The sequence below is a fragment of the Melopsittacus undulatus genome, chromosome 11, assembly GCF_012275295.1.
Source record: "Melopsittacus undulatus isolate bMelUnd1 chromosome 11, bMelUnd1.mat.Z, whole genome shotgun sequence".
NCBI classification, from domain to species: Eukaryota; Metazoa; Chordata; class Aves; order Psittaciformes; family Psittaculidae; genus Melopsittacus; species Melopsittacus undulatus.
Genome location: NC_047537.1, coordinates 1,428,419 through 1,453,822, shown reverse-complemented (window position 1 = coordinate 1,453,822; position 25,404 = coordinate 1,428,419). Strand labels below are relative to the sequence as shown.

Genomic DNA, 25,404 nt, shown 5'->3' with positions numbered 1-25,404 from the left:
AGGACTCCGGAACAAGTGTCCTTACAAAGCACAGACACACTTTGATATTAAATCAGTGTCACATCCAACCACAGCAGCAGCAGCTCCCACAGGTGCTCCTGCAGCTCTTGGAGGCAGGAATTGGCCTCCAGCCTCGGGGAGAGAGCATGGAGTCAGGTTTCTCCTATAGGAGATGGAAGAAATTGGACAAAACAATATCCATAGGAGAAAGAAATTGGGTGCACACAATGAACAGTGAAGATGGGTTAAGAACAGCACTGACCATGCACCTCACCATGTATGTCAGACCAACGGTACCGTGTGAAGGAGATGCTTTTTCCCTCTGCCACATGTGTGCAATAACCACAGGTTATTTCTTTGTCTATGTGTTACTTTGAGAAACTTGAGGAGCAAGGGACAGTAAATCTTTGAAGCTCACTTTTGTTCATGCCAATTGGAAGCTGCAGAAACATTCAGTGAACAAACAAGATTCGATCATGAGAAAATCTCCCTGTTGGGCTTTTGTGCTTTTAGGCTATTCTGGTCAGGCTTTAAACTTTTTATACTAAGGCTTATGATAGAAATGTGAGGAGGACACACTAACAGTATAAATACAACAAAGTGGCCAAGGACTATTCCTTCCCATGTAATAGGGGAGCCAGCAAACATTCAATTTAATTAAAAGTTGCAAATATAGAATTGAAAGGAAAAGCCTTTTTATATAACATAATTAATCTGTAGAACTCCCTGCCACAAGAAAACATTGAGGCCAAAACCTATTAGGATTAACTAAAGATTAGGTAATGGATAACTCCAGCATGCTCAATTACATTGGATAGGATTATAAACTTCACTATCCAGGACGTGAATTATCCTGCAGCCAGGATCAGAAAGGAACTCCTACTCTGAATGGTAATTTTATAACTATCTTCATATCCTCTCTAACCCCTGTAAAGGCAACTGCCATATTCCCAACTGCTGCCCCATCCCAGAATGGAGCAGCTCTGGGACTGAGTAAAACCCTTCATGATGAAAGCAGAGCAGTGCTCCACCAGAAGGGCAAGAGAAATGGGTTGTTCTTCCAAGTCCTGCACAGCCAACATTACAGGTAGCAGGTGATGCTGAGAGCTCAGAACTGAAGTGTTTGCACTACCTTACAAGAAGAAAATTACCTTGCTGTGCTGGAGTTATCCCACATCACAAGAAACGCAGTGTTTCCCAATCTCTAAATTTGTTCCTGCTGATGCAAATCTCAGTGTCCTTCACTAAAACCTGTTTCCCTTTTCTAGAGTTCAGCAGAATTGGCTTCCATCTGCATAACACAATTGCTCAGCTACTTTTCTGGTTCATAAATGAGTGAGGTGAGTTATCCAATGCTCCATTAAGACATCTGATAGAGGAGGAAGTGAAGCACCGGGTCCAAGTCTGTCTTTGCCTTCATTTAAACTCCATTAAACTGGATGACAGCATCAGCAATCAGAATCAGGCTGCTTATTGAGATACAACCTGCCCTAAAACTCTCATCCTAGCAGAGACAGACACAGCCTTGGCTGGAATGCACAAGAGAATGGAAGACTTATTTGGACACGTAGTGCCTCCCCCTTCAAACATGCAGTATAAATAATATTTCAGAACATCACATCAGAGGGTTTGGAATTGATTTAATCAGAATAGAACTTGCTTCCTGAAAAAAATATGATCTGAATTTGGGCTTCTTCAAATGAAGCAGCCAAAGTAACAGCATCACCACTCAGTACTCTGGGAGGTAAAATCACCTCGGGATAAATTAAAAAGACCTAAACCCAACAACTACCTGACTTGAAGCACACAAAACAATATCCAATTTCCTTCCAAAGCAGGCGCAGCTGATTGCACAATGCAGTGTTTACTCTGAAAATGAGTAAAGGATGGAGGTGGCAAGTCACGGAACAATCTCAGCTGACAAATGCAATGCTTCCTTCAGTGGACATTTCACGATAGCACTGTGTGCCTCTGAACGATGAGGGTTCCTACAGCGAGCTCCCTACGTTAAGCTAGAACACTTGTGAAATGACCTGGGAAGAAAGGGTTCTGAAACAAGGAATACTGTATATAAAATCCCTGATCATAAATATTAAAGCTGTATCTGGTACTGAACAGCCACGTACAATGACAAGGTTGTTTCCGATATAACCTTCTACACAGACAACCGATAGTACTTCACTTTCCACCGTTTGGATCTCATCCGGAAAAAAAAGTACATTATCATTAGAAACAAGGATGAGGCTACGTACAGAATGACACACAGGCTCATGTCTATGTTGGAAAATCCAATCCCCAAGAAGGACACGGCCTGCTTCGCCTCTTTAAGGGTGTCTGATCGAACCACGCTTTTATCACTATCTTTGACAGGTCCATGATTTGCTATTAGTTTATCTAACACCTTAGATTCTGAGCCTAGTACGTTTTCTTTATCCTGGATCTTATTTTCTCTGCTTCCACTTGGTTTCTTCTGTAGGCTTTTGTCCTTCCCCTCCCTTGTATCCCCCTGTTCAGTTTCACTGGAGTCTGTCTGGCTTTCAGCGTATTTATGTAGAATATTTTCACTGCTGTAGTGATACTTCAGGAACTGCAGAACTTGGGCTTCATTCCAGCTGTGTAATCCTTTGATTTCCTCATGACATGTAGGACAAATGTCTGGAGTTGGCCACTGAACTTTAGGAAATTTTGGATCTTCAGTCAAAGCACCTAATGGGGAGAAGAAAATAACAGCATCAGGAGTGAACGAACCAGGAAAGCTGAACCTTCCCTGGAAACCAGAGTGTTTTCATAGGCTTCCTTATGGACACTGATTATGTTCTGAAGTGTTGATTCTTGCTTCAGAACACAAACACTAAATCACAATTACTTTCCTCTTCTCTCAGCTGTTGTGTCCACTTTCAAATACAACAAGATGCTACGATTGCTGTTTCTAGAAGGCATGAAGCCATCACCTGAGCCGTGCAGGGGTTAAGTCGAATTACCATCCAAAACAAACTGCTCTTCTGCACTCACTGCTCTTTAATCCTGAAGCTTGGTTTGCAGCAGCAGTTTCAAGGCCAAAGACTTGCAGATATTTTCCTGTTTCTATACTGTGAACCATTCCAGCCTGGCTGCCTTTTTCATAGCTTGCATTATTACTATAGCAAACTATTTTCAGTACTTTAAAAGCTGTTATCGTATTTAAGATGCATTTTTGAGCTTGTATTTTAGCATTTAAACATATAATGCTGCCTTGAATTACATCCAGTTTTAACTTTTTGGTTGCTCATAGCTCTGGTCACCTTTCCATCTTGACAGCAAAGAGCTGAATGCTGTAGCTAATGTCCCACTGCTCTAAAAAATAACACTTTAAAATGTGGATGGAGGTAATTTTAGAACAAATCTCTACCTGGTAAAAACCCAAGCTGATTTCTTTAGCTGATTGTTAGTACACTAATGCTTAAACTATTTTGATAAGTTTAGGTTCTTATCTTATTATTAAGGCAAGAAACTTTGGGCTTTTTAAGCAAGATGTTGTTTAAGGATTCAACGAATGCTTTCTAATATTTGTCTCTTTGATATTTACGAGTAAGAGAACACGTCTGTGTTTGGGATATCTTACAGATCACTCGGTAATCAATTTGTTTCAGTAGAGAAAATAGAAACAAAACATCTTACGGTAAGATTACAAACTGAAAACTTGCTGTACTTTATCCTTTCCTGCTATAGAGAAGAATGCCATAAATCCTGCACATTCTGAAGCAACAGAGCCATATACAGCAATCGCATGACCTACACTTGAAGGCTGTGCCAAGGTGTTTTCATTGACCAGTCAAACATCATTCCTCATGGAAAGCTATATAATATTACCAGAACTACAGATGAAGCTTTTAAGGATTAAAATCTATCACTGTCCCGAGGAGAAATTTTAGCAAACTTAAAAAGCATAATTTAACATTATTATTTATTCCAGTATGTTTCTACTTCTTACTAAAAGGGTATTTTAGCTGGCTGCTGCATCATCTAAATCAATATCCATACGAGTTTTCCAATAACTTGATGTTCTAAATAAGTATATTGCTCTACTACTTAGCAACTCCAAGTCAACAGGACTACCTTTGTCCACGTTCAACCTGGCAGTAGTAACAAACATTAGGGGATGTTTTTATTTAATACCTCACCATTTACTTTTTCCTCCTTGGAGGAAAGGAGACAAACTGTTTATACTCACAGTCGTATTTAATACTTCATAAATCTTGGGAATTCAGCATAACCATAATATAAACACAATATAGCATATTTAAATTGTAACTAATACTACATCATACAGATCCATAACAGCAGACAGGGATTTAGCGCAAAGAGAAACCAATTTTCTTTAGTGCTTTAGTTACTTGATATCCCCATAACAGAACGGATTAAATACAACCAGTATTTTAACAGTACTTTTAGTCTAACTGAAAACAGAGCAATCTAGTGGGGGAACAGATCTGCTTCATACAGTAATTTTACTTCATTCTGTTGCTGATCTGCTAATAGCTTAGGCTCTTTCATCCTGAGAAAGTCTCCCCTTCAATTATCATCATTTTCTATGCAGCATCTCTCCACAGTGAAATGAAGACAGGTTTTATCATCTAGTTAAACTCTTACATAAAGAAATGTAATTATTTTTTTATCCCCTGAAAAGTGGCTGAACTCCACTGCTCCTTTTGAAAAGGCTTTGATTTGTACTGCAGAAAAATCCTCTCCTCAAGCAAGAGGTGAAAGTTCAGAAGAAACAGTATCCAAGAATGATAGAGTTTTTCATTATATATCATAGGAGACACCATCCTCTAGTAACACAGTTGTGCCTCAAGGGTGTATTGCCTCAAGGGTAACCCATGCAAAGGTTACCATCCTGGTCTTTAGTTATAGCTGATTAGGATGCTTGAGGTTTTGCTCCAGACACAAGCACCCTTTCTTGAACACTGATGTAAATGTGGAGTTGGTCTTTTGAAGTCAATATTTAATAAAGCAATGTCAGGCTGGAACAACAGTGACTGTTGTTTTAAACTCATGTTACAGAGCCTATGTTGCATATCCTTCCCTAAGCAAGGTCTTCCATACCTGCAAGCATGTTATTCACAACGTTGTGTTTCTCCCAGAGCCAGAGAACAGCCTTGTCCAAGGTTTTAACGGAATCCATGGACTCTTTAGCCATTTCTTCAAAATGCTGAGCACAAGCCTTGCATCCAAAAAAGTGCTGAATGTATCTTCGCATGACCTGAAGCACTATTTGGGGACTGTCTTCAAGACCTAGGATATTAGCAGGGTTAAATCAAGACAAAGATATTAGTGGGGTTAAAAGCCTCACACAGTTCTTAGAATAAATACCCTTCCCCAGCAAAATACATACACCTCAAGTAGTTGAGGTGGGACATTTAGAAACCAAATTATTCGGTAAAAAAATGTAGAGTTTAAAGTGATCTCAAATGGTACTTTTCAAACATACTGGTTTGAAGGGTTGTCTGTGATATTAGACACAACTACAAAGGAATGAATCCAAACACACTGAGGTTCAAGCAATGCTAGGTGAGTGACAGTGTTACTAAAAACGTGAAGTAGCTATTTATACCCATACGTACTAACACAGTCTATACAACTGCGTTCAGTTATGCAGAACAACACATTTTAATAAGACTTAAAGGTCAAGTGTTCATTACAGTGAAATCTCTTCCTTCAAAGAGTATCTTATCATTTGAGGAGGAACAAACTTAGCTAAATGAAACTCATATATTATTACTTTTTCAGAAGCCCGTTATCAGAGCCCATTTTGAAATGTTCAACCATGCAAAGCCCACGCTGCCTGTACTCACACAAACCATGTGGAAGTAGAGACTTTCTACACTATTTTGCCCAATAACTAAATGAATACTTATGTTACACATTCACCATTGCATTTATGCTCACTGCTTTAATGCTCAGGCATTAAAGTTATGGTGACCTTGCTACTGAAAAACCAAGAGTCAAAACCTCTCTGGTAACTATTTCACAAGGTGCCTGTGATATCTGTTTGTTCCTCCGTAATTCTGAGGTATTACAGAACTCCAGAATCTCATTACAGTTACTAATTCCATGGCTTTTTTAGCAGGCACTGAAAGAATACACATAACAGCTGATAGCAGCATCTGATTCACAAGTAACTCAGGAATTCTTCCTAAGATAAATACAAACACATTTCTATAACACACTTTTACACTGAAGATATTGCAAAAGAATCCTTATTTTATCCAGAAGTAAGCTATGGTCTTCACAGATTAAGAACTCTGTCCTGGGCCTTTACTGTGGCAGCAGCTAGTCCCTACATCAGTAAGTGGCTTGAGAACCTGATATAATTCATTGAAATCCTAATGGTTTCATATCTCCGTCACGCAGATTTTCTGATTCATGCTTAATTGACCTAGTAAATTCTGCCCAAATGTGTTTACGAATGTACTATATGTTACCAGGAACATGCACTTGTCAAACTAAACACGTTTTATGATGCAGATTGATCAAATTACCAACTCGCACAGCTGAACACTCTACCGTGAGCAATTTACAATGTGGGTTTCATAGGTTCTGTAGTAAAGGGTTGCAGCGGGCTGCTCATTGTTCTGTTCTGGCAGTGAGTAACAAACAGGTTGGTAGCACATATCCTCTCTGTACATGCATTATTTTTCAGAATGGAAAAAGTCCTCAACAAAACCCAGTCAAAACTATCAGAGTATTTCTCTGTCTTCTATCTAAGAGATGCATGAAGATTGTCAAACACTTTTATTAGAACAATGCAGTTATATTCTTAACTGTGGAGGCAAAGTAAGTTTTTAAAGCCAAAAAGAAATCATAAAAAGCAAAAAAATCTCTACTCAGACATTCAGTATCTGTGATTGAGCTGGCATGTATAATAAAAGCTATGAGATTAAAGCAGTTTAAATTACAGTATTAAAAGAAAGGCTGAAAAATAGTTTTGGCAAGTTGAACTGAATTTCAGGCAGACCAGTTTTACCATGTACTAAAATGTAGATTTAGAAAGAACCAGTAACCAACACAGAAATAGTAACTACTAGCAAATAACCAGCTTGTGAAGGAATAGACTGATACACAAATTCAGTTGTATCTGTTCTCCTGTGCAATGTGACACTCTTGACAATTCATTTTGCTTTGAAATTCAGCAACAGATTAAACAGAATCCAGATCAGTTTTTTATAAACCCCACAAGCCTGTCTTATTCACACTAACAGATCCTATTACCTAAACCAATATTTCATATAATTAAGCATGCTCAGGAATAGATTTGTGCAGTGATTTTCTACATCCTCAGGTGTGAGTGGTTCTGTTCAGAGTTCCTTTGGATTCGCTGATGCTGAGCAGGTTCAAATTACACCGTTCCACATTAGAACATGTCAAATATAAACCAATAAAAACAGGCGATGGAGAAGCCTCAGCAGGTTCCCTCTGCCTGCCAGACGGTGCCAGAAGAGGAAACCATCAAGAAAAATACAGCTGCTTGCAAAAGAAAACAAACAATTGCAAAATGGCTCATTTTGTTTGTTTTTCTTTTATCAGCCCAGAGATGAATCTTCTATTAACATCTGCCATGTATCATCGTGTAATCCTCCTTTTCTCTTTCCTCCCAAACTACTGCAATTCAGGGTAACCCTAATCTTTAAAGTGGACAAGAACCATAAAACCCTACCTGTGGTGGGAAGGATTAGGGAGTACATCATGCTTTTTAGTAGATGGGATTTAAACAAGCAATAAGGAGAGGAAAACCTCCCAAGACATAATCCGACAGTCTCAGACTGACCCAATTCTTTCGCCGTAAGAAGTGATCATCACATATCTGCCCCCATTTAAATCGATGGCTAAGTGTGCCAAAGAGTTTTCAGGTTCTACAATGTATTTTTAACTTCAGAATGACAAGAGCTCACACTTGAAACTCGGCAGCAATTTTGTATGGTTAAATATTAAGAACATTTTTAGATTTAATTAGAAAACTTTTGGCAATTGGGACAAAAGGGGAAATTTAACTCATGCATGATCGTGTGGAAGAGCTAATATGTCATCCAGCACAAAACCCCCCAACCTCACAAGGCAGAACACAGTACTAAATTCAAGGGAAGCAGAAGGGAAACAAAAAACAACAGCATGATTAGCTAGCCAAAAAATCCCTCTTCTGCAGGAGCTTCAATATTAAGAACTGAGAGATTTTCACTGCGATTACAAGTGATGCTGGGCAAACACAGGCATCCAGAACTTGAAATAAGAAATTATTATTTTTAACATACTATCAGTAATTGATAAATGGCAAATTTCTGAGTTTTATGATCTAGTAGCAGTCCATCTGGCATTGATACATTCCTTGGAAAAGGCAATTAAAAGGCTTTAAATGAAAACTAAATAGAACAATAACCAAACAAAACACTATCCTGGCAAGAACAAAAACATATTCCAATCCTAACTATTCTATGGTTCTATATGAAGGCCAATATTATAGCATTAGTAATTCTGTGAGGAAAATAGATTATATGTCCAGTAGGTTTCTTAAATAGGAATCATCACACAAATATAAACACTCTGCTTCACAAGATGCTGCAAGTCTAAAAATAAGCAATTTTACTGAGTGCCTGCAAAGGAGTGTATCACTGCTGAGATTAATGGTCACTGAGTACATTCAGCTGAAAAAAACCCAAACAGCCACAACATTCAGTGTTTAAGAAATAATATTACAGAAGGGTTGTCTGATGGCTGTGTATCTTTTACAGCTGCTGAACTGTATGGTTCAATCTCATTCTTCTCCAATTCAATTAGCAGTGTAATCTCAAGTAACCCGAACAACCTTCCTCCCTTTTCAGGTACTCTAACATTTCTTTCTTTGAAATTCTCTCCTTTTTGTGCTTTATTGCTCACACCTTTAGGGCCACACACTTTATTTACCTCCTTTCCAAGCAAGGACAAACTGACCTGCTTTCTTTGAAGCCTCCTGCTGCAGGGAAGCTCTGCTCTGACCTCTGCTGGTGCAAACCTGAAAGCCACTGGCCTCCACTAGTGTATTTCCTAACGTATTTGCTCTAATCCATTTTCTTTCTATTGCACAGCACAACTTTGCTTTTCCATATATGTCTTTTCCTTCGAGTTTCCCACAAAACTGCGGCTTACCTGTATTTATCAAAGCCTTTGGCTGCAGTGCAGCTTGCACTGTGAGGGTGTGAAACAGCTTCCAGAGGGAACAGGTATAACCCCGCAGCTCGGGTCTGCTGCCCTGACATCCAACCCACTGAACCTTCTTACTGAGAAATATCCCAGAAATCTGAAAGAGAGATGTATGTAAGACAGACAGCTCTAGGACATAAACGTAACAGCAAACTGAATGTAACAGCAGTCACAGCTGAGCCTACCTTGAAGCTGAGGTGATCCGAGAATAAAGAGTAAATGACTCTTTGCACTTCTTGCTAACGAATTCATGCTTAAGGCAAGTGAATTTTAAACTTATAACCATCCTTAAGTCTGAGACACTCTAATGCACCATTATAAAACTCATGCCTCGCACAAATATATTAGATATACAACATACAGTCACAGACCTACTAAAAGGCACATCACGAATGTCTGATTAGTCTGACAGAATTAAGTGGCTTAACTTGTAAATTTGTTTTTAAGCACAGTACGAACACAACACACACAAACAGTACTGCAAATCTGACAGGGCTACAGTCTCCCTGGGTACATTAAATATACCATACCACTCAGCAAGATTTACATGACTTAAATTCTTAAGATGTAGAATACATTATTACTTCCTCTTAAAACAAAACCATTGCTTTGTCATTATGCTTAAAATCCAGCACAAGATTTAAGTTTCTGAGGCTTATCTCCCTGCTTCCTAAACAAACGGAAGGCTTCCAAATTTTGGATAGTAATTCCTATTTCATGGAAGACAGACATATTAACTTCTGTACAACGATGGCCATAAACAGGGCTTTGTGTTACTGAAGTGAGACAGAGCTCCTAGCATAGCCTTTACTGTGCCAGGATATTAAGGAGTATTTGGGGAAGCTTCAGGAATAAATCCCATTTCAGGGGGTAAATTTCCCATTACTTAAGTTCTGACCTCCATGAGAATCCTGCTGATACCAGGCACAACAAGCAAAGGCAACTCAAAAATATCCATCGGGAACATTGCAGGATTTGAAGCTGCCATTAGGAACGTGTCCATGTTAGTGACTGTTTGCTTCTCATTAAACTGAACCAGGATTGTGTGTGTCAATTCTCTCATATAAATTCCTTCATGTGGATTTTTTTCCCTGGTAATGATTTCCCTTCATTTTCATTTTAACCTTCTTATAAGTCCATTATGACTGAGGGGCCATCAGTAAGTGATGTCTTAGATTTATACAGAATCTTATCCTTTACTAATGCTGTATTTTATGCTGGAAACTAGGAACAGCTTACCCGCATTTTGTTGTTGACAAGATCTAGGATAGCATCATAAGGGATTTTGTCTAATGGAAGGCTCACCAGCCACTCCTGCAAGATCTCTAACAACTTCACCACAGACTGACGGCCAGGAAAAAGCTGAGAAAATGAAAGAAAGAAAACACTGTATTTTAAAGCACAAATCTCATTACCAGCAGGACACTTTTATCTTGATGTAAATGCCTTAATTCCTGTCTTTAAAATGCTTCAGATTGTCTTTTGTTATGAGCAATTTAATTACTTGCTCTGCTTTCAGTAAAAAGCCATCTCACACTGACTTCTGCTTACAAAATGTAACAAGCTGTAGGCACAAAATGCTAACTAGTAAAATGAAGCCACTCAAAAGCAAGCAGAAATGATAGAGCAACTTTGGCAGATTTCAGTGAATTTCAGATTAAGATAATTCAGTTCTGTGTGCAGCTCAGAATGGAGCATCAACCTCAGTGAATCAGAGGCACTGAAATCCTTCTCTCTTGTAGAAGATTAATCACAGAAATTAGTTCTCCTAAAACTTAGGTTCAGGTATCTGTAAATGTAGGTGCTGGTTATTTTAAGAGCATTTTCCTTTCATGTGTCTAATAGTGACTTATAAAACAAGCTGGAGATTGTGACTTCCTTAACTTGCAATTTAAAGAAGTCACAGCTCGGCAGATGAGTGTGAGGAACTGTAAATCTGTGGTAATGTCAGTACTTCACACTAGAAATTGTATTTTGCTTTAATGGTGGCTGTAATTACTATAGAATTAAGTAGAGTATGAATATTATCTTCTAAGTATCCTTCCAGAGGGAGCAGTATTTTAACAGATGGAGAAATAAAGTCCCTGTACCTGCTACATTAAACACATCAAGCAATTTATGACAGAACATGCTGTACGTATGCCAGTGACTCCACAGTCACTGTCCAACTATTGATAATATCTCCAATTCAAAGACTGCTTACTTGATACCATACAAAAGGGCAGGAACTCCCTTTTGCTATTGTATCTAACACAAGGGGCCCTGTGCATTGTTTGGGTTTAGAGACCCTTAAATAGTCAATAATAAACCAGCACACCTCTGAACTCCATACTATCATCACATTTCCTTCTGTAGGACCCCCAGAATATCATGTACTATTATCTAAAAGAATACCTAAAAGACAGCAGTTGCACAGTATCTCAGATACATAATGGCTTCATCAAGGATTCAGAAACCAATGGACTTCTGCACCAGCTGCCAAAAAAACCCTAAATGTACAATAATGAAAATTCCCCAAGTAGGGAACCAGCGACCTCTCTGGTGTAGCACTTACCATCACTATAAATGCTGTTAAAAAGGGAATAGTATAAACATTACTTAACAGAAACACCTGAGAATCATGAATGAGAACTAAGAGGCAAGTGTTCCACGACTAGAGCAATCCCCACTTGTGTAAGGCCGCCTGGAGACGAGCGTGCCACTTAAAGAGAGCATTCCCCACTTATGCACTAATAGCCAGGGAAGCAAATGACATCAGCTGGCCAGGAGCCATCAGGAAGCCCAGAGGATGTTTTAGGGATGATATGATGGAAAGATTACCACCACGCTTTCTTAAAGAAATGAGGCCAGCTAGAGATTTCTGATGGCCACAGCGGGGGCAAGAAACTGTCTGTCTGATTTTCAGATAAATCCAGATATTTGGAAAGAGTTCACATAGGCCTTATTATTCCCTCAAATAGCTGTTGATTCACGTTCTTTAAAATAAAACAAAGGGTTAGCTGCTCAGCAATTATGAACAGACACTGGTCATTATATAGGCTGATATTATGAAGTTGTATTATTCCAATTTTTTTCAAGTCACATTACATAGATTGTCCCTCACCCAAATGTAATATGTAAGCGTCTTTAAATAATCAATTATATACAATACCTCAATTATTTTAAAATACTCAATTAAATGCAATACCTTAATTATATTAAAAATATAGACAGAGTTTACTAGTATCTCTAAATAAAACACCATTGTCAAGCGTGCATTAACGAAATCCAAAAGTCAAGAATGAAAAACAAAAGGGTTTTTAATCCTACCCAGTTACAATAGCTACTTATCCTGAAAATCTGATAAATGAACTATATTTACAGTGTTTGTTCAATATGGTGCAGACTACTTCAGGTTTATTTAATTTCAAGCCCTCCAAGATTAAATTAAAATGCTTTTCAACCCTGTAAGTGTGTCACAAAAACAGAATAACTCAAGATTAAAGAAACCCACAAAACTATTTTAAGCTAGTGAGGAAGTGTGTATTTAAGGACTGTGAAAGACATCTTGAGAGACTTATGCCACATAATAAATTTTATGTTAGAGTCACTTTATTCGTACAAATAATCAAAGATTAGGAGTGTATACCTTGGCACAGACAGTAACAAAGTCCTTGAAGGTCTTCAGCTCAGCTCCCTCAAGTGTCTTGTGCGTAGCAAGCTCTACCCTGAGCAGGTAATGCAATCCTGATTCAAGGTCAGCCATGTACAGCTTAGCTCTGAAAGACACATATATAACGTTAGAAAGTGGCAGGTTTCTTTCGCTCATTTTCTCACCAGTCATGAAGGTAAAATTGATATATAGTGGGTGTCATTAAAACCTCCACGTCTGCCCCTCCACGGTGATTGCAGTGTATCCTACCCCAGCATGGGAAGACACAGCAGTTACTTCAGGCGCTCGGTGGCTGAATGTCAAGTTCAATGAGCTTCACCATACGCTCTGAAAAGTGTCATTTTATGTGGTGTTGTTCACAGTTCAGACAAATGAAGCACAACCACACACAAGAATTTCTTTTACAGTTGAGTAAACTTCTGCCTCCCATTCAGCTTTACCTTGTAATGCAATTATAACCCTGCCATTGTCAGTAAGGAAATAGCTAGGGTAAAGAAATTACAGCTTCTCTTCAGGCCTGACCACAAACAGAAAAAATTGAGACTTTTGTTGAAGTTGGTTTCTTTTGTTAAACAAAAGTGGATTATACACAGAGCAAGAGGGCAAACAGTGTTGGAAAGGACTGAATCTAGAAACCCTCTCCCAAATGCAGCCATTTTACTGGAGGTTCTTTGCATATAACAGTCAATCTTAATCACACCAGCTCTAAAGACAGATTGAGGTACCTCATAACAGGTATAAGTAAAGCAGGTAAACCATACCAAATCTTTTAAAGAGCTCCTTCTCACAACCAAGTATCTTCATTTTGAAAAAGATAAAAACAAAAACCACTTTGCAAACTACAAATGCATCAGTTAAAGCACCCTACCTTTAATGCTTTTCAGAGTACAAACTTTAGACAGTCTGACACAGAGCATTGTAACTGAACAAACAGAAGTTCATACAGTTATAGAATTAGTACTGAGCTCAGCAGCATTATTATCTCTAAACCCAAACAATTAAAAACAACTATCGTTCAAGAACCTGCCTGACACCCCCCCCCCCATAACATGCAGGAAGAAACACATTAAAACACAGAATAATCTATATTCTTACCAACTCAAACTACAGATTTGTATGAGTTTATCTCCTTAATTAAGAAGGTACTCACTCAAATCTTAAAAAACAGCAAAATTCTGCTTCAACTTCCTTAAATAAAAAGACATCCATAGGAATGCATGAGGTTCTCCCAGAGGATCCTATTTAGAAGATACTTGGGCTGGACATTCGTATCTACAAGATTTTGTCTTGCTGGAAGGCAGCTCAATTTAACCAAGATGTTTTGATAACAGAGTGTTTTGTGGAAAGTATTGTATAATAGTCCTTGCAAGAAGATGACATTAATAGTGTCTATGTAAGGAAAATAAGTACATAATTGAAGCACTCAGTCCCACATCTTTTCTATCTAAAGATGCTGAAGGATTATCTCTCTACAAAGCCTTTGCATCCATCTCTCAAACAATGAGGGGGAAAGGGCTATAAACCTTACAGGATTTAGTATGATAAACTTCTTTTACACTGACTTTAGTATTTTCTATTACACTTGCATTTGACAAGCACTTTTAGTGGGCACTGCTTCAGTATTACACACACAGAGCATTCTTGTTTCCTACAGAAATGCTGTAGCTTGTTACTATTTATTTTTTCAGGGACAATGATTACTTGCTGAAGTGTTCCAACAATTCCAGTTGGTGAGCTAGCATTTTATTGTGAGAGCTCAGCTTTCCACATGGCAAGAAAAAACCTGCAAGCAAATTTTAATAGCCAAGCATTGATGTGAAAACCAAAGGTATCACTTACTTATCGAACTCTTTCCACACCTTGGTTTCTGTACTCTCCTCTTTCTTCTCTTGAACAGGCAGCTGAATTGGCAAAAGAAGTTTTTTTCTTACACCTGGCAGTGACTTTAAATACGAAGAAAAGAAAGACCGTAGAGGCTTCAAACTGCATATAAATGGACAAAGTAAAGATTACTTTTTACCTCAGACTATGTGAATATCCAAAGCAAATTAATGTATTTATAAAATAAGATATTCACTTTGCTGCATGTTTCACAGTCCCAGTGTAGCCTGTTATGTTTTGCTACAAAGTGAAATCAAATAATGTTCAATTTAGATACAATAATAACAATCATTTGGATTAGTGGTTTGAAATCCTATCCAAAGTAAGATCCTATCAGCTCACCTTACAGGCTATGTTCACAGGGAAAAAGTATTTTGATTTAGAAGCAAGCTTTTTTAAGAACTTGGATACTTAATCTTTTTTTCCACTTTCATTCCAAAGTGTTTTCCTTTCAGAAGCACAACAGTAATAGGTTAAAGGTACAACAGTGTAAGTAAAATTCGTACTATGTCTCTTGTTAATAATACAGGTAACACGCAACTTCAGCCAGTACAATGTATTGATTACGTGTCAGGACAAAACTTCATTATATGTTTGCAAAAGAAGGTTATAGAATAATTTCTTTTGTATGAAAGCAAGCTGTAGAAACTGCTTTTACAGCTTCAGTGGACATCCCCATATTCCTTGAGAGATAACTACTTACTTGTTAATTAATCCATGGGACCCATTAGGGTGCATCAGGTAGCATGAAGGGACTGAGGTAATGCCAAGTTTCTCAAGTAAAGGCTTATCAAAATTCAGTGCTCTCTTTACAACGATGTTTTCATACTGGATCAAGTCTAAGAGAACCTGGGTAATGAAAAGATGACATGAATTATACATTGTTCAAGCAATCTGAAATCTTGTAGGACAAGACATAAATAGGTGAAGTGCATCATCCTTTAAGCTGTTCACCAAGGAATACATCTATGAGTATTCTGTGGACACTAACAATTTCAGTTAAAGAAGATTTACTCTGCTCTGGAAATTATTACTCCTATCTTCCTTTTTTTTTCCCATGGTCTACCCTGATCTTTTCCCTTTGAAGTTTAACATCTGAAGAAAACATGAGAATGAATGATGAAATGTCCTCATAAACCTCAGAATAGCCCAGAGGATATTCCACAGGCACCAGCAGGTTTATGTTTCACATTATATGTAAGAGTCTAAAGGCAAATCTTGAGGTACTGAAGGAACACTGTCCCCACCACTTTATGGCATTTTGATGTCAAAGTCTATGACTTTGAAAAGAACTGAGGGCTCAATGGGAGTTAAGGCTTTGCCTTGCAAGCCCTGCCAGATCAAGCTGGGTAGTCTGTGGTGTCACAGCACCCAGCTCTCTGTTCAGCTGTTTTTGTTTGCCAACCCTGGAGCAGGGACTCCCTGTAGGGACATGTACCCACATCTCAAGATGCCAGCATCCCAGCTCAAACCAGTCTTCATCAACTGCTTTACACCTGATGCTGGGCTTTTGCACTAGAGCAGCTGGGAGTGATCACAAATTTCTTTGTATGGTGTGAAATTCAGCAAAGGGTGCAGGAGGCAGAAGAGGGTGATAACATCAGGATGCCTGCAAGATTTGCCAGGGCTTGACTATCCAAATTATTTGCCAACTACAGCCAAAGCTGCACCTACAAATATGATGACTCAGTTATAAGTAACAAGAATTTGCCTTTTAAAAAAGTTTAAATACTGAGTTCTTCCCTCCTTAAATCCTTCAAGATCCCACTGCTAAAGGCACCCTCTTTTGTTGCTCTAACGAGAATACTCCTCTCATCCTTCCATTAGTTTGTGCTCATATACTACCATTTCAAATGTTCCATTCTTACTTACAATCTCTCCCCTGCTTCCACTCTTCAGACATTTCTACTTGCCATTTGTTTCTTTTTACCCCTCTCTGCCTCTTCTGTATCTTTTTCCTGTTGCTAGTTTCAGTTTCCACTATCTTTTTCCATTTCAGATCAATATTACCTTTGCTACGTTATCCCTCCCTTTCAAACTTGTAATGTAAGAGACCCTACACAACATCAGCAAATATTCTTTCTTCTGAAAGCAGACTCCACTTTCTGTTAATCAAATGACGCTCAAGTCTTTCCCCATAAGAGCAGGTAATAAAATTAAGGTGAGCGTGTTCAAAAGCTGAAGAACTTTATGATCATCCCATTTCTTCTCTTCAGTCACGTCCATTTCTACCAACCCAGCAGCTTCTAGAAAACAAACGTCTGGGAACAACCTGCTTCTCAAAGTGATTCTTGCTTTTGGCAGCACAGTCTCCTCCACTTCTGCAACTGGGCCATCTCAGCATCAAATCTAATTAGAAACATTTCACAGACATGGGATGTTTCTACACAGATTATGCCTAGATAATCATGCAATTTATTTTCTTCACTTATCCTCGATCTTGGCAGGAAGAGAAAAGTAACAGTTGTCTAAGCTAACAGTGGGCTCATTAGGTTGTGAAATGATGCCAAATCAAATATTTTATTGGGGGGGTGGGAGAAGCAAAAAGCCAAAGACTCCCACTTCCTCAGTGCCTCAGAGCCATGAAAATGATTTTATGCTATCACTTAACTTAGAACGTAACTTCCTAAAGCCTGTATGTGAAGAAAGAGAACCAGAGAATTTATATTATAAACAGCTGAAATAGAAGAAGCTGCCCAGAAGAATGAACATGAGGAATGGTTCTCTAGCAGTGAGAAAACAACAGAATCTGACATTTGTTGTGATCTTCCAAATCTTGAAAGAAAAGACTTGTGCTAACAATGAAACTGACAATGTAATCATTTCATGTAACCTTCCATTAAAATGTGAATGGAAGAAATTAACCTGAATTCACATTCACTTGTAAGCAACTTCCTCCAATAGCCCTATATAACCCCTTTGTATACCTCAAATATGCATGATCTGCCCTTTACAACCCTTTAATTCAGTTCTATAAACAAAAATGTTGTTGTTTGGCTAAATAACATAAAATTCAGCTGTGTTATGATAACACTCATTCATATTCATTATGTTATTCATAAGTCATACATTACCTCTCGTCCAACATAGGAGTTATTACTTTCAAACACAATGGCAGTATAATGATGGCTGCTCTTGTCAAAAAGAGAAGTGATATCAGTGGACCTTTGGAGAAAAGAAAAGCTATTTAACACAGGTAGAATGCAGGATACACACTGTTGTTGATGGAATTTCCTATTAAAATCTCACAGCAGAGCTGATAATAAGGAAAAAGGCTCAGTTCAACTTTAACAGGACCTTCTGCATTATACTTAATTAATGCAGCAAGCACATGGCAGCTGTATTTCAAACAAGGAACTTACGGAATGGGATCTAGTGGCGGACAAGCAGGAGGTCTCAGCTCTTGGGAATGGTTCTGTAAGAAGTCAATCATCATCTGACGCACTGTTTGCAGCTCTCGATCAGCTCCTGCTGAGAACAGGTTACAAAAACTACAGCGCTTCAGCAAACTGGGACGACACGACCCACGTGCAGGATTTCACACATGCTCCTGCTTTTCTATGTCAGGTCTTTATTTTACATTTGGACTTCAGCAGAATATTATTTGGCTGAAGAACAGGAACTAAGGATTTGCTTGTAGGATTTCAGTTGAATGTCGAGATGATTTAAAAGCTGTCATTTCACCCCAAAATTAATAAAACCTCAAGACTTTTCCAATTCTAACCATCTGCCTGCCTTGCTGGTTTCTCTTCAAATAATGCTTCATTCAAAAGCTGGGCCCATTTTCACAGTCGTTGCTGTGGGCTACTTCAGTAGCTTGGGTTTTTTGTAATCAGGACATTCATGGTGTATTAAAACCTGCAAAGGTTTTTAATCATTTTTACCAAACAGCCAGGTGAGGTTCCAAGGCCAAGTAACAATGTGAGGAAATAACTGAAGAGTGAGATTACTTTATTTGCTTTAAAAGAAATTAATTTAAAAGTGGAAACACTCACAAATGCCCCAAAATAACAGGTACAACTATGCATGAAGGGTTAATGGTGCAGGTGGTCTCTCTCCTGACCTCTGGCCTTCTGAATGTTAATCCATTGAAAAAGACAACATTACTTTTGTCCCCAGACAAACCACCTCAAGCTGTGATCCTGTCAGACACAGGGGATAAGCCTGTTTTCAGTCAGTCAACATCTGAATAGGGGTTTTCCCCAGTGAGATTCAGGATGCCTGGAAAGTGGCTGATAGATCAAAAAGCACCAGAGCTGGGATTGAGCAAATGGGATCTCCTGCTGATGAGGTGTGTGGTGGAAAAAAACCCTGCAATTTTCAAACACCATGAAGCCATTTGTGAAAATTAGGAACTACATTCCAAGAAAATGAGGAATCTGAGCTCTCAGTCCTTGACCAAATGTTTTGCTTGTCTTAAATTCTGCCTGACATTCCAGTTACATACAGCGCTTGCAATAAAGAGCCATTCAGTGTCCAGCCCATCTCTAGCTGCCTAAACTGACAGGCAAAGGGCTTTTGCTTCTTGTGCACCACATTCCTGGCTCATAGGATAACTGCTTTGGGAATTTCTTACCGTAGGATATTCATACCTTTGTAATTTTCTCCAGTAGTAAACTGCTTTGTAAATGCTTTGAAGAACTATGTGGGAGGAAAAAGAAAGTATTATTGCTTTGAAAACAACTCACTGTAGCAGACAAAATCTCAATTTAGAAAGAAAAATGGTTTTCAAGTTTTTACCTTTCACAGCTCTAATTACAGAATGTTTTCTATCTGTTCAGAAGACAGTTTTCCCTCTTAGCCTGAGTTCCAAAGACTTGATTCTCAACCATCTCATATGCACCAGTCCAAACGCTGATACACAATAAAGCCCACTTTTAGAGGAAAAACCCCTAATGCATAATGCAGTATTGTGTATTGATCCATTACTGCAAACATTAACCCAAACACAACTGATTACCAGCGCTGATTAATCAGTACTACCAACTGTATGTATACTTAGAACACTATTCACATCTTCTCAACTCCCTCCAGTGGCTAAACAGGATATATAATAGAGCTCGACTGCCTTCTGCTAGAAAAAATGAAATAGAAAAGATTTGGTGTTTCCAATTTACACCCAAAACTTGGAAGATAAAAACCAAGTAAAATTGTTCCTTCTACCAGGGTAGAATCCCAAATTTTGCAGAGGAATATCTCTTGCTCCCTCTCCTGTTATAACAAACACAGTCTATTCAATCCTCTCCATCACATTCTGCTCATACTTACAGTTAATAATAAGATTATACAGACTGGCAAAGACAGAGAAGTTAAAGATTGCATTTACGCCTGAAAATGAGCAATTGTGGATACTTTTGGCAAACACAAGATCCCTTTTTAAAAGCAGTTTAAGCAAATTATGAAGTCAATTAGAAAAATAGTGTAAAAATATAAAACTGATTGATCTTAATTTCAATGCATTACCTTCACTTTCACATACCAGAACTAAAATCCCTATTAATAATCATGAAAATCTGAATTTGCAAAGTATTTATACAAATTATTATTATCCAGTGAATATATTACAATAATCCAGGACTTCCTACAATGGCATCTTCTTTCAATAAGAATCTTTCAGATTCAGAACCGAGGACTGAATTACTGCTCAAGTAACTGCATCGGCTACTGCATTCAGTGAGACAAACTCAAATTCATCTTCTATAAACCCTGCAATTCTCTCAGCAAAAAGAAAACAGAAGTCCAGCTAAAGAACGACTAGGTACATGTCAGGCACTGCACAGGCACGTTCGTTACGCTTTTAGCTCCCATAAAGCCTGGATCATTTACCTAAGGCTATATATTATAGCACTTACCCTGAATGTTGGGTAGTAGTGAATACCGTATTCTTTGCATGTCTCGTAGTTTTCTTCTTCCCCACAGTCCAGCACACCGAGTCTAATTGCAGATTCCCAGTCTGAAAACAAAGGTATCTTTCAATTTTCAGCAGAAGTGATCATGGATCCCAGCTGATGGATTACCCTGCTTCCCATGGAAATCAGCAACAGAACTCTGAGATTCCAATGGCATAAAAATCAAGCCCTGGGTCGATTCTCATTTGCTATTCATTTCTATCCTCGAGTGTAATACTGGTTTTTTAAATAACAAAAACCTCCCTTGTTTCCTTAGCTGCACCAGGATTTTCACTATACCTAAATAAGAAGAATCCCAACACACAATGCAGCAGTTCCAGGGGCAAAGACATTTTACTGAATCCAGGAAGATGAAAAAGGGGCCACCCCAACACTTGCAAGACACGGGATTGTATTCCCAAGCTTTTCCCATCAGCTAAGCTCATAAAATAAAGCATGCAGAATATACAGAACTGAATAAAATTAATCCAACAGTTACTCATCCACATGGCTGTCAATTACACCACCATAAATTCAATGCATCTAGTACAGCTGCTTTAACAAGGACTCGCTATTTCCGATTCTCTCAGAGACCTCCAGTACTGCCCACAGGCCAGGGCTCACTGGCCACTGAAAGGTGTCTTTAGCTTTTAGTATAGGAATTCATTAGATGTCTCAAAAAATATCAGAGTTTTAACCAGAGGGCTGAGTGTGAACCTCACTGTAGCTTTCCTTTACAAATGTTTCATAGCAATAACCACCAGAATTGAAGTATTTCTATAAATACATTTATATAACTTCAATAAAAGCTTTTGACTCATTTAAAGCTTTTTCCTTCTCATTTTGCTCAGAACTGAGCTTTCTGAGCCATGCCCGGCTGCAGCAATCACTTTAAGGAAGAACTGCTCCCAGAGACTCCTCAGACAGTTCCTTTTTAAAGCTAAGCTAAATCAAACCAGCTGTGGGCAGAATGTGAAGGCCCACCACAATTCCCAAGTATCAATAAAATTTAAAAAGCAATAAAAGTAAACTTGCTTTTATAGCAAGGAGCACGAAAGCTTCATCAAGTCCAGGCTCTGACTGACAGTTGCCTGCCTAGCTGCTTTGGAAATTTAGCTTGACCTTTATTTGTCTTTGGAGGAGGATGGGGCAGCAATGGGAGAACCTCGGTTGTGCTGAACGTGCCAAGAGCCGAGCAGGCAGCAGGAGCGACTACAAGCATGCTGGAGCAGATGGGCACGTATTCACAGGAGCACAAAAGATGCAACAGTCTATTTCATCAAATAAAATGCAAAAATAAACCCCAAGTGTGGCTTCTGGGTGTCTCCCATTCAACTTCCACCACTCCTCCTGCTTTTTCCACCTGTCTTGATCCTCCTCCACACCATGAATAGAAGCACTATGGACCCAATGCAAATGGCCCACAACCAACAATGCAAACCCCTGGCTTGGGTTAAAGAGCACCAGCTGGGCTGTGTGCTGCTCAGCATTAGATTCTGCTTCCAAAGGAGCTTTTCCTTTCTAAAGGATGCAAAAGTGCCCAGCCTAGACTGCATGCTTACAGTGGCACTGTAAAGATCGGCTCTGTAAAATACCCATGAATTTTACATTCATATTTTTGAAATACTAACTCCCAAATTCTAGGAAAGGGGTAGATGGGTGTTACATCAACCAACACTAGTTCTAGCTATGCTAAACAAGTTCCAGTGAATGACATGGATGCATTGGATCACCTGGAAATGCAGCAGATTGGTCAAACCTCCCATATGAAGACATGCTACAGAACACCAGCATGCTGCAGAATTCCTCCCTCTGCCCAGAGAAGCTGTGGCTGCCCCATCCCTGGCAGTGCTCAAGGCCAGGTTGGACACAGGGGCTTGGAGCAGCTGCTCCAGTGGAAGGGGTCCCTGCCCATGGCAGGGGTTGGAGCTGGAGGAGCTTTAAGGGCCCTTCAACCCCAGCCAGTCTGGGATTCTATGATACCAACACCAGTCCCAGCGGATCAGCAGGAGGATACTTCCTGTGCATACACCTTGTGCACTCTCTCCAGCAGAAGGCTGCATCACCGTGTGTTATTTGCCACTGTAAAGTTCTAGTCAGGGAGGTAAGAGATGCATCACAAGGAACCTCTTCCTGCACGCTGCTCAGGAGTTCTGTATTGTAACACACAGGCTGCTTCCTGAATGACCACGTTTCTTCACTTCCCCACCAAACACGTTTAAAGAATAGCTTCTAGAATGAAATCATCATTGCGAGATTTGAAACAACAGTTGCTGGGTTGGGAACAGTGGCACCAAATCTGCATATAATTCAAGGGTTGTTGTATATGGGATTTCCAAGGGTTTCTTACTTCTGCACAGTAAATTACAAGACATCATTCCAGCCCACAGGCATTTGGTGGATAAATTCAATCATCTTTTAAGATAGAAAAGTACAATTAACTATAATGGTCGCTTTGGGCACTACTGCAATAAAACTAAATGTGTGATTAGGAATGCAGCAGCAACGATGCTGAGCTTAAAGCCTGTTCTGAGGGGGAGCATCACACTCAAAACATACATTACACAAAAGCAAGCACTGCTCCTGTGTTTTGGGAGGGTTATGTTCTGCTGTGATGGTTGCAGTGACGGTATTGCCAAGATTGAGCAAATGAGAAATGAAATAGAAATTAAGTATATTAGCACAGGCCTTTAATGGACAAAGCATCATCAATTTGGCTTGGCTATACCACAGCAGCAAATACAACCACAGTGATCGAGGAGTTCTCTAGTGTAGATGAGTCTGCACCCAAAGACAGCTCCAATACCCTAGCAGATGAGTAAATATTGCTGAAAAATAAATGTTACACGAGTTTAAGTAGGCAAAACCTTTTGGGGTTTTATTTTTGGATGAAGCTACCAATGCAAACTGTGACTGTTCTCAGTCTCCTGCTAAAATCCACCCATTCCAACTTTAAAATGGAAACACTTTGCTGACAAACAACACTAGAAGCCAAGTGCATTCACTGATGGTGCCAATGTCCACAACACAAAAATCCACTTTTTTAAATGAAAGTCTTCATAGAAACACAATAGATTAAAGAGCAGACAGGCCTTTAACTGGTTATAGCAATACAAGCGTGTAACATCCTTTGCAGTTATCGTGATTAGAGATGAAAAACTGTATCAGAACAAGTCATTACAAGTTATACAAATACTGCTTACAAAGCTATGATGCTGCTGTAGCCGTACATAAACAGGGGCCTTTCTTGACAGAAGCTCGAGTCAGCTCAGGCTCTCATGATCACAGAATCCCAGAGTGGTTTGGGTTGAAGGGATCTCAAAGCTCCTCCAGCTCCAACCCCTGCCACAGGCAGGGACCCCTTCCACTGGAGCAGCTGCTCCAAGCCCCTGTGTCCAACCTGGCCTTGAGCACTGCCAGGGATGGGGCAGCCACAGCTTCTCTGGGCACCCTGTGCCAGCGCCTCAGCACCCTCACAGGGAACAGCTTCTGCCTCAGAGCTCAGCTCAGTCTCCCCTCTCTTGGGCAGGTTCAAGCCATTCCCCTTGGCCTGTCCCTACATCCCTTGTCCCAAGCCCCTCTCCGGGTTTCCTGCAGCCCCTTTAGGCACCGGAGCTGCTCTCAGGTCTCCCCTTCTCCAGGCTGAGCACCCTGACAGGAGGGTGACACTGGCTCAGGCCCCGCACATCACACAACACACATCACACGGCCACGGGTGTCGAGGCACCTCCGAAGCCCGGGGGTGACAGCGCGACCCGAGGCCCCTCTGCGGCGGCCCACGGACAAGGCCCCGCTGCGGCCCACACGGGTACCCGGCACCGGGTGGTGATGGCCGCGGCCCGGGGACCCCAGGGAGGCCGCGGGGGCACCGGGTCAGGCCTGGGGCCGGGCGGAGCTGCGGAGAGCCGGGCGGGGCGATGACCGCTCCCGGGCCCGACCCCGATGCGGAGGGGGCGGCGGCGGCGCCTCACCTTTGACGTCCCCCGCCAGCGCCCGCCAGGTGGGGGCGAAGGCGATGCAATGGCCGCAGGACGAGCTGTAGAACTGCACCAGCCATGCGGCCGAGGAGTTGAGCAGCGCCCGGCGCACCGAGCCGGCCGCCAGCACCGTGAGCGGCTCCTGCCCCGGCCGGTACAGCCGCGCCGCCGCCGCCGCCAGCAGCAGCAGCAGCAGCAGCAGCACCGCCGCCGGGCCGCCGCCGCCCGCCGCCATGTTGGCACGCCAGCGGCGAGGGGCGGGGCGGGGCCTCGCCATAGCAACGGGCCGGGCCTGGAGACGCGGCCTAGTGCCGGATGCGGCCCGGCCCCCTCACGGTGCTCCCCCGGCCATAGGGCAGGCCCGGTGCCGGCACACCGGGAGGTGCGGGCGGTGGAGTCGCTTGGAGCGTTACCAGACGCCGGTGACAGCGGCACACCACAAATAAACCCTTCGCCGCTGAGTTCTGAGCCGCCTTTCCCTCAGGGGGCTGCCTGAGGGAAAACCCAACTGAAATTCAAACAATAAGGACAGGTTGGTGGCTGATTCTGTGGGTTATCTGCTGTAGAAACAGAAGGTTCAACTTCACAAAGCTTCTCTCTGAGAAGAGATTAAACCAGCGCAGCCTTGGGTCAAGAAGTGTTTGGTCCTGAAGTGCTGCACTCTGTGGGGAAGAGCCGCTTCCCTTCAGAACTGAAGGGGCCATGAAAGGCTGCGCGTATGATGCTGTGAGCTCTCGAGAGGATGTAAGAAACGATGTCCTTTTAGTAAGTTCAGAGGGGTTGAGCACTGACA

General features: G+C 40.6%; 1 protein-coding gene across 2 annotated transcripts; it reads right to left on the bottom strand.

The window, feature by feature from the left end:
* Positions 1 to 1,620: 1,620 nt before the first annotated feature.
* On the bottom strand, positions 1,621 to 24,861 carry QSOX2 (quiescin sulfhydryl oxidase 2). Of its 2 annotated transcripts, none has more exons than XM_034067902.1 (12): positions 24,606 to 24,861; positions 20,599 to 20,699; positions 19,339 to 19,387; positions 18,109 to 18,217; positions 17,821 to 17,911; positions 15,450 to 15,595; positions 14,705 to 14,848; positions 12,842 to 12,971; positions 10,453 to 10,575; positions 9,160 to 9,310; positions 5,086 to 5,274; positions 1,621 to 2,706 (listed from the first exon to the last, which is right to left on the bottom strand). In XM_034067902.1, exons 1-12 carry the CDS (start codon positions 24,844 to 24,846, stop codon positions 2,156 to 2,158), a joined length of 2,025 nt encoding a protein of 674 aa, XP_033923793.1. In that variant the 5' UTR covers positions 24,847 to 24,861; the 3' UTR covers positions 1,621 to 2,155. The 2 variants fall into 2 exon arrangements, with proteins under 2 accessions (XP_033923793.1, XP_012983793.2); XM_013128339.3 differs by having other exon boundaries at positions 18,109 to 18,214; positions 24,606 to 24,846.
* Between the last annotated feature and the right edge of the window lie 543 nt (positions 24,862 to 25,404).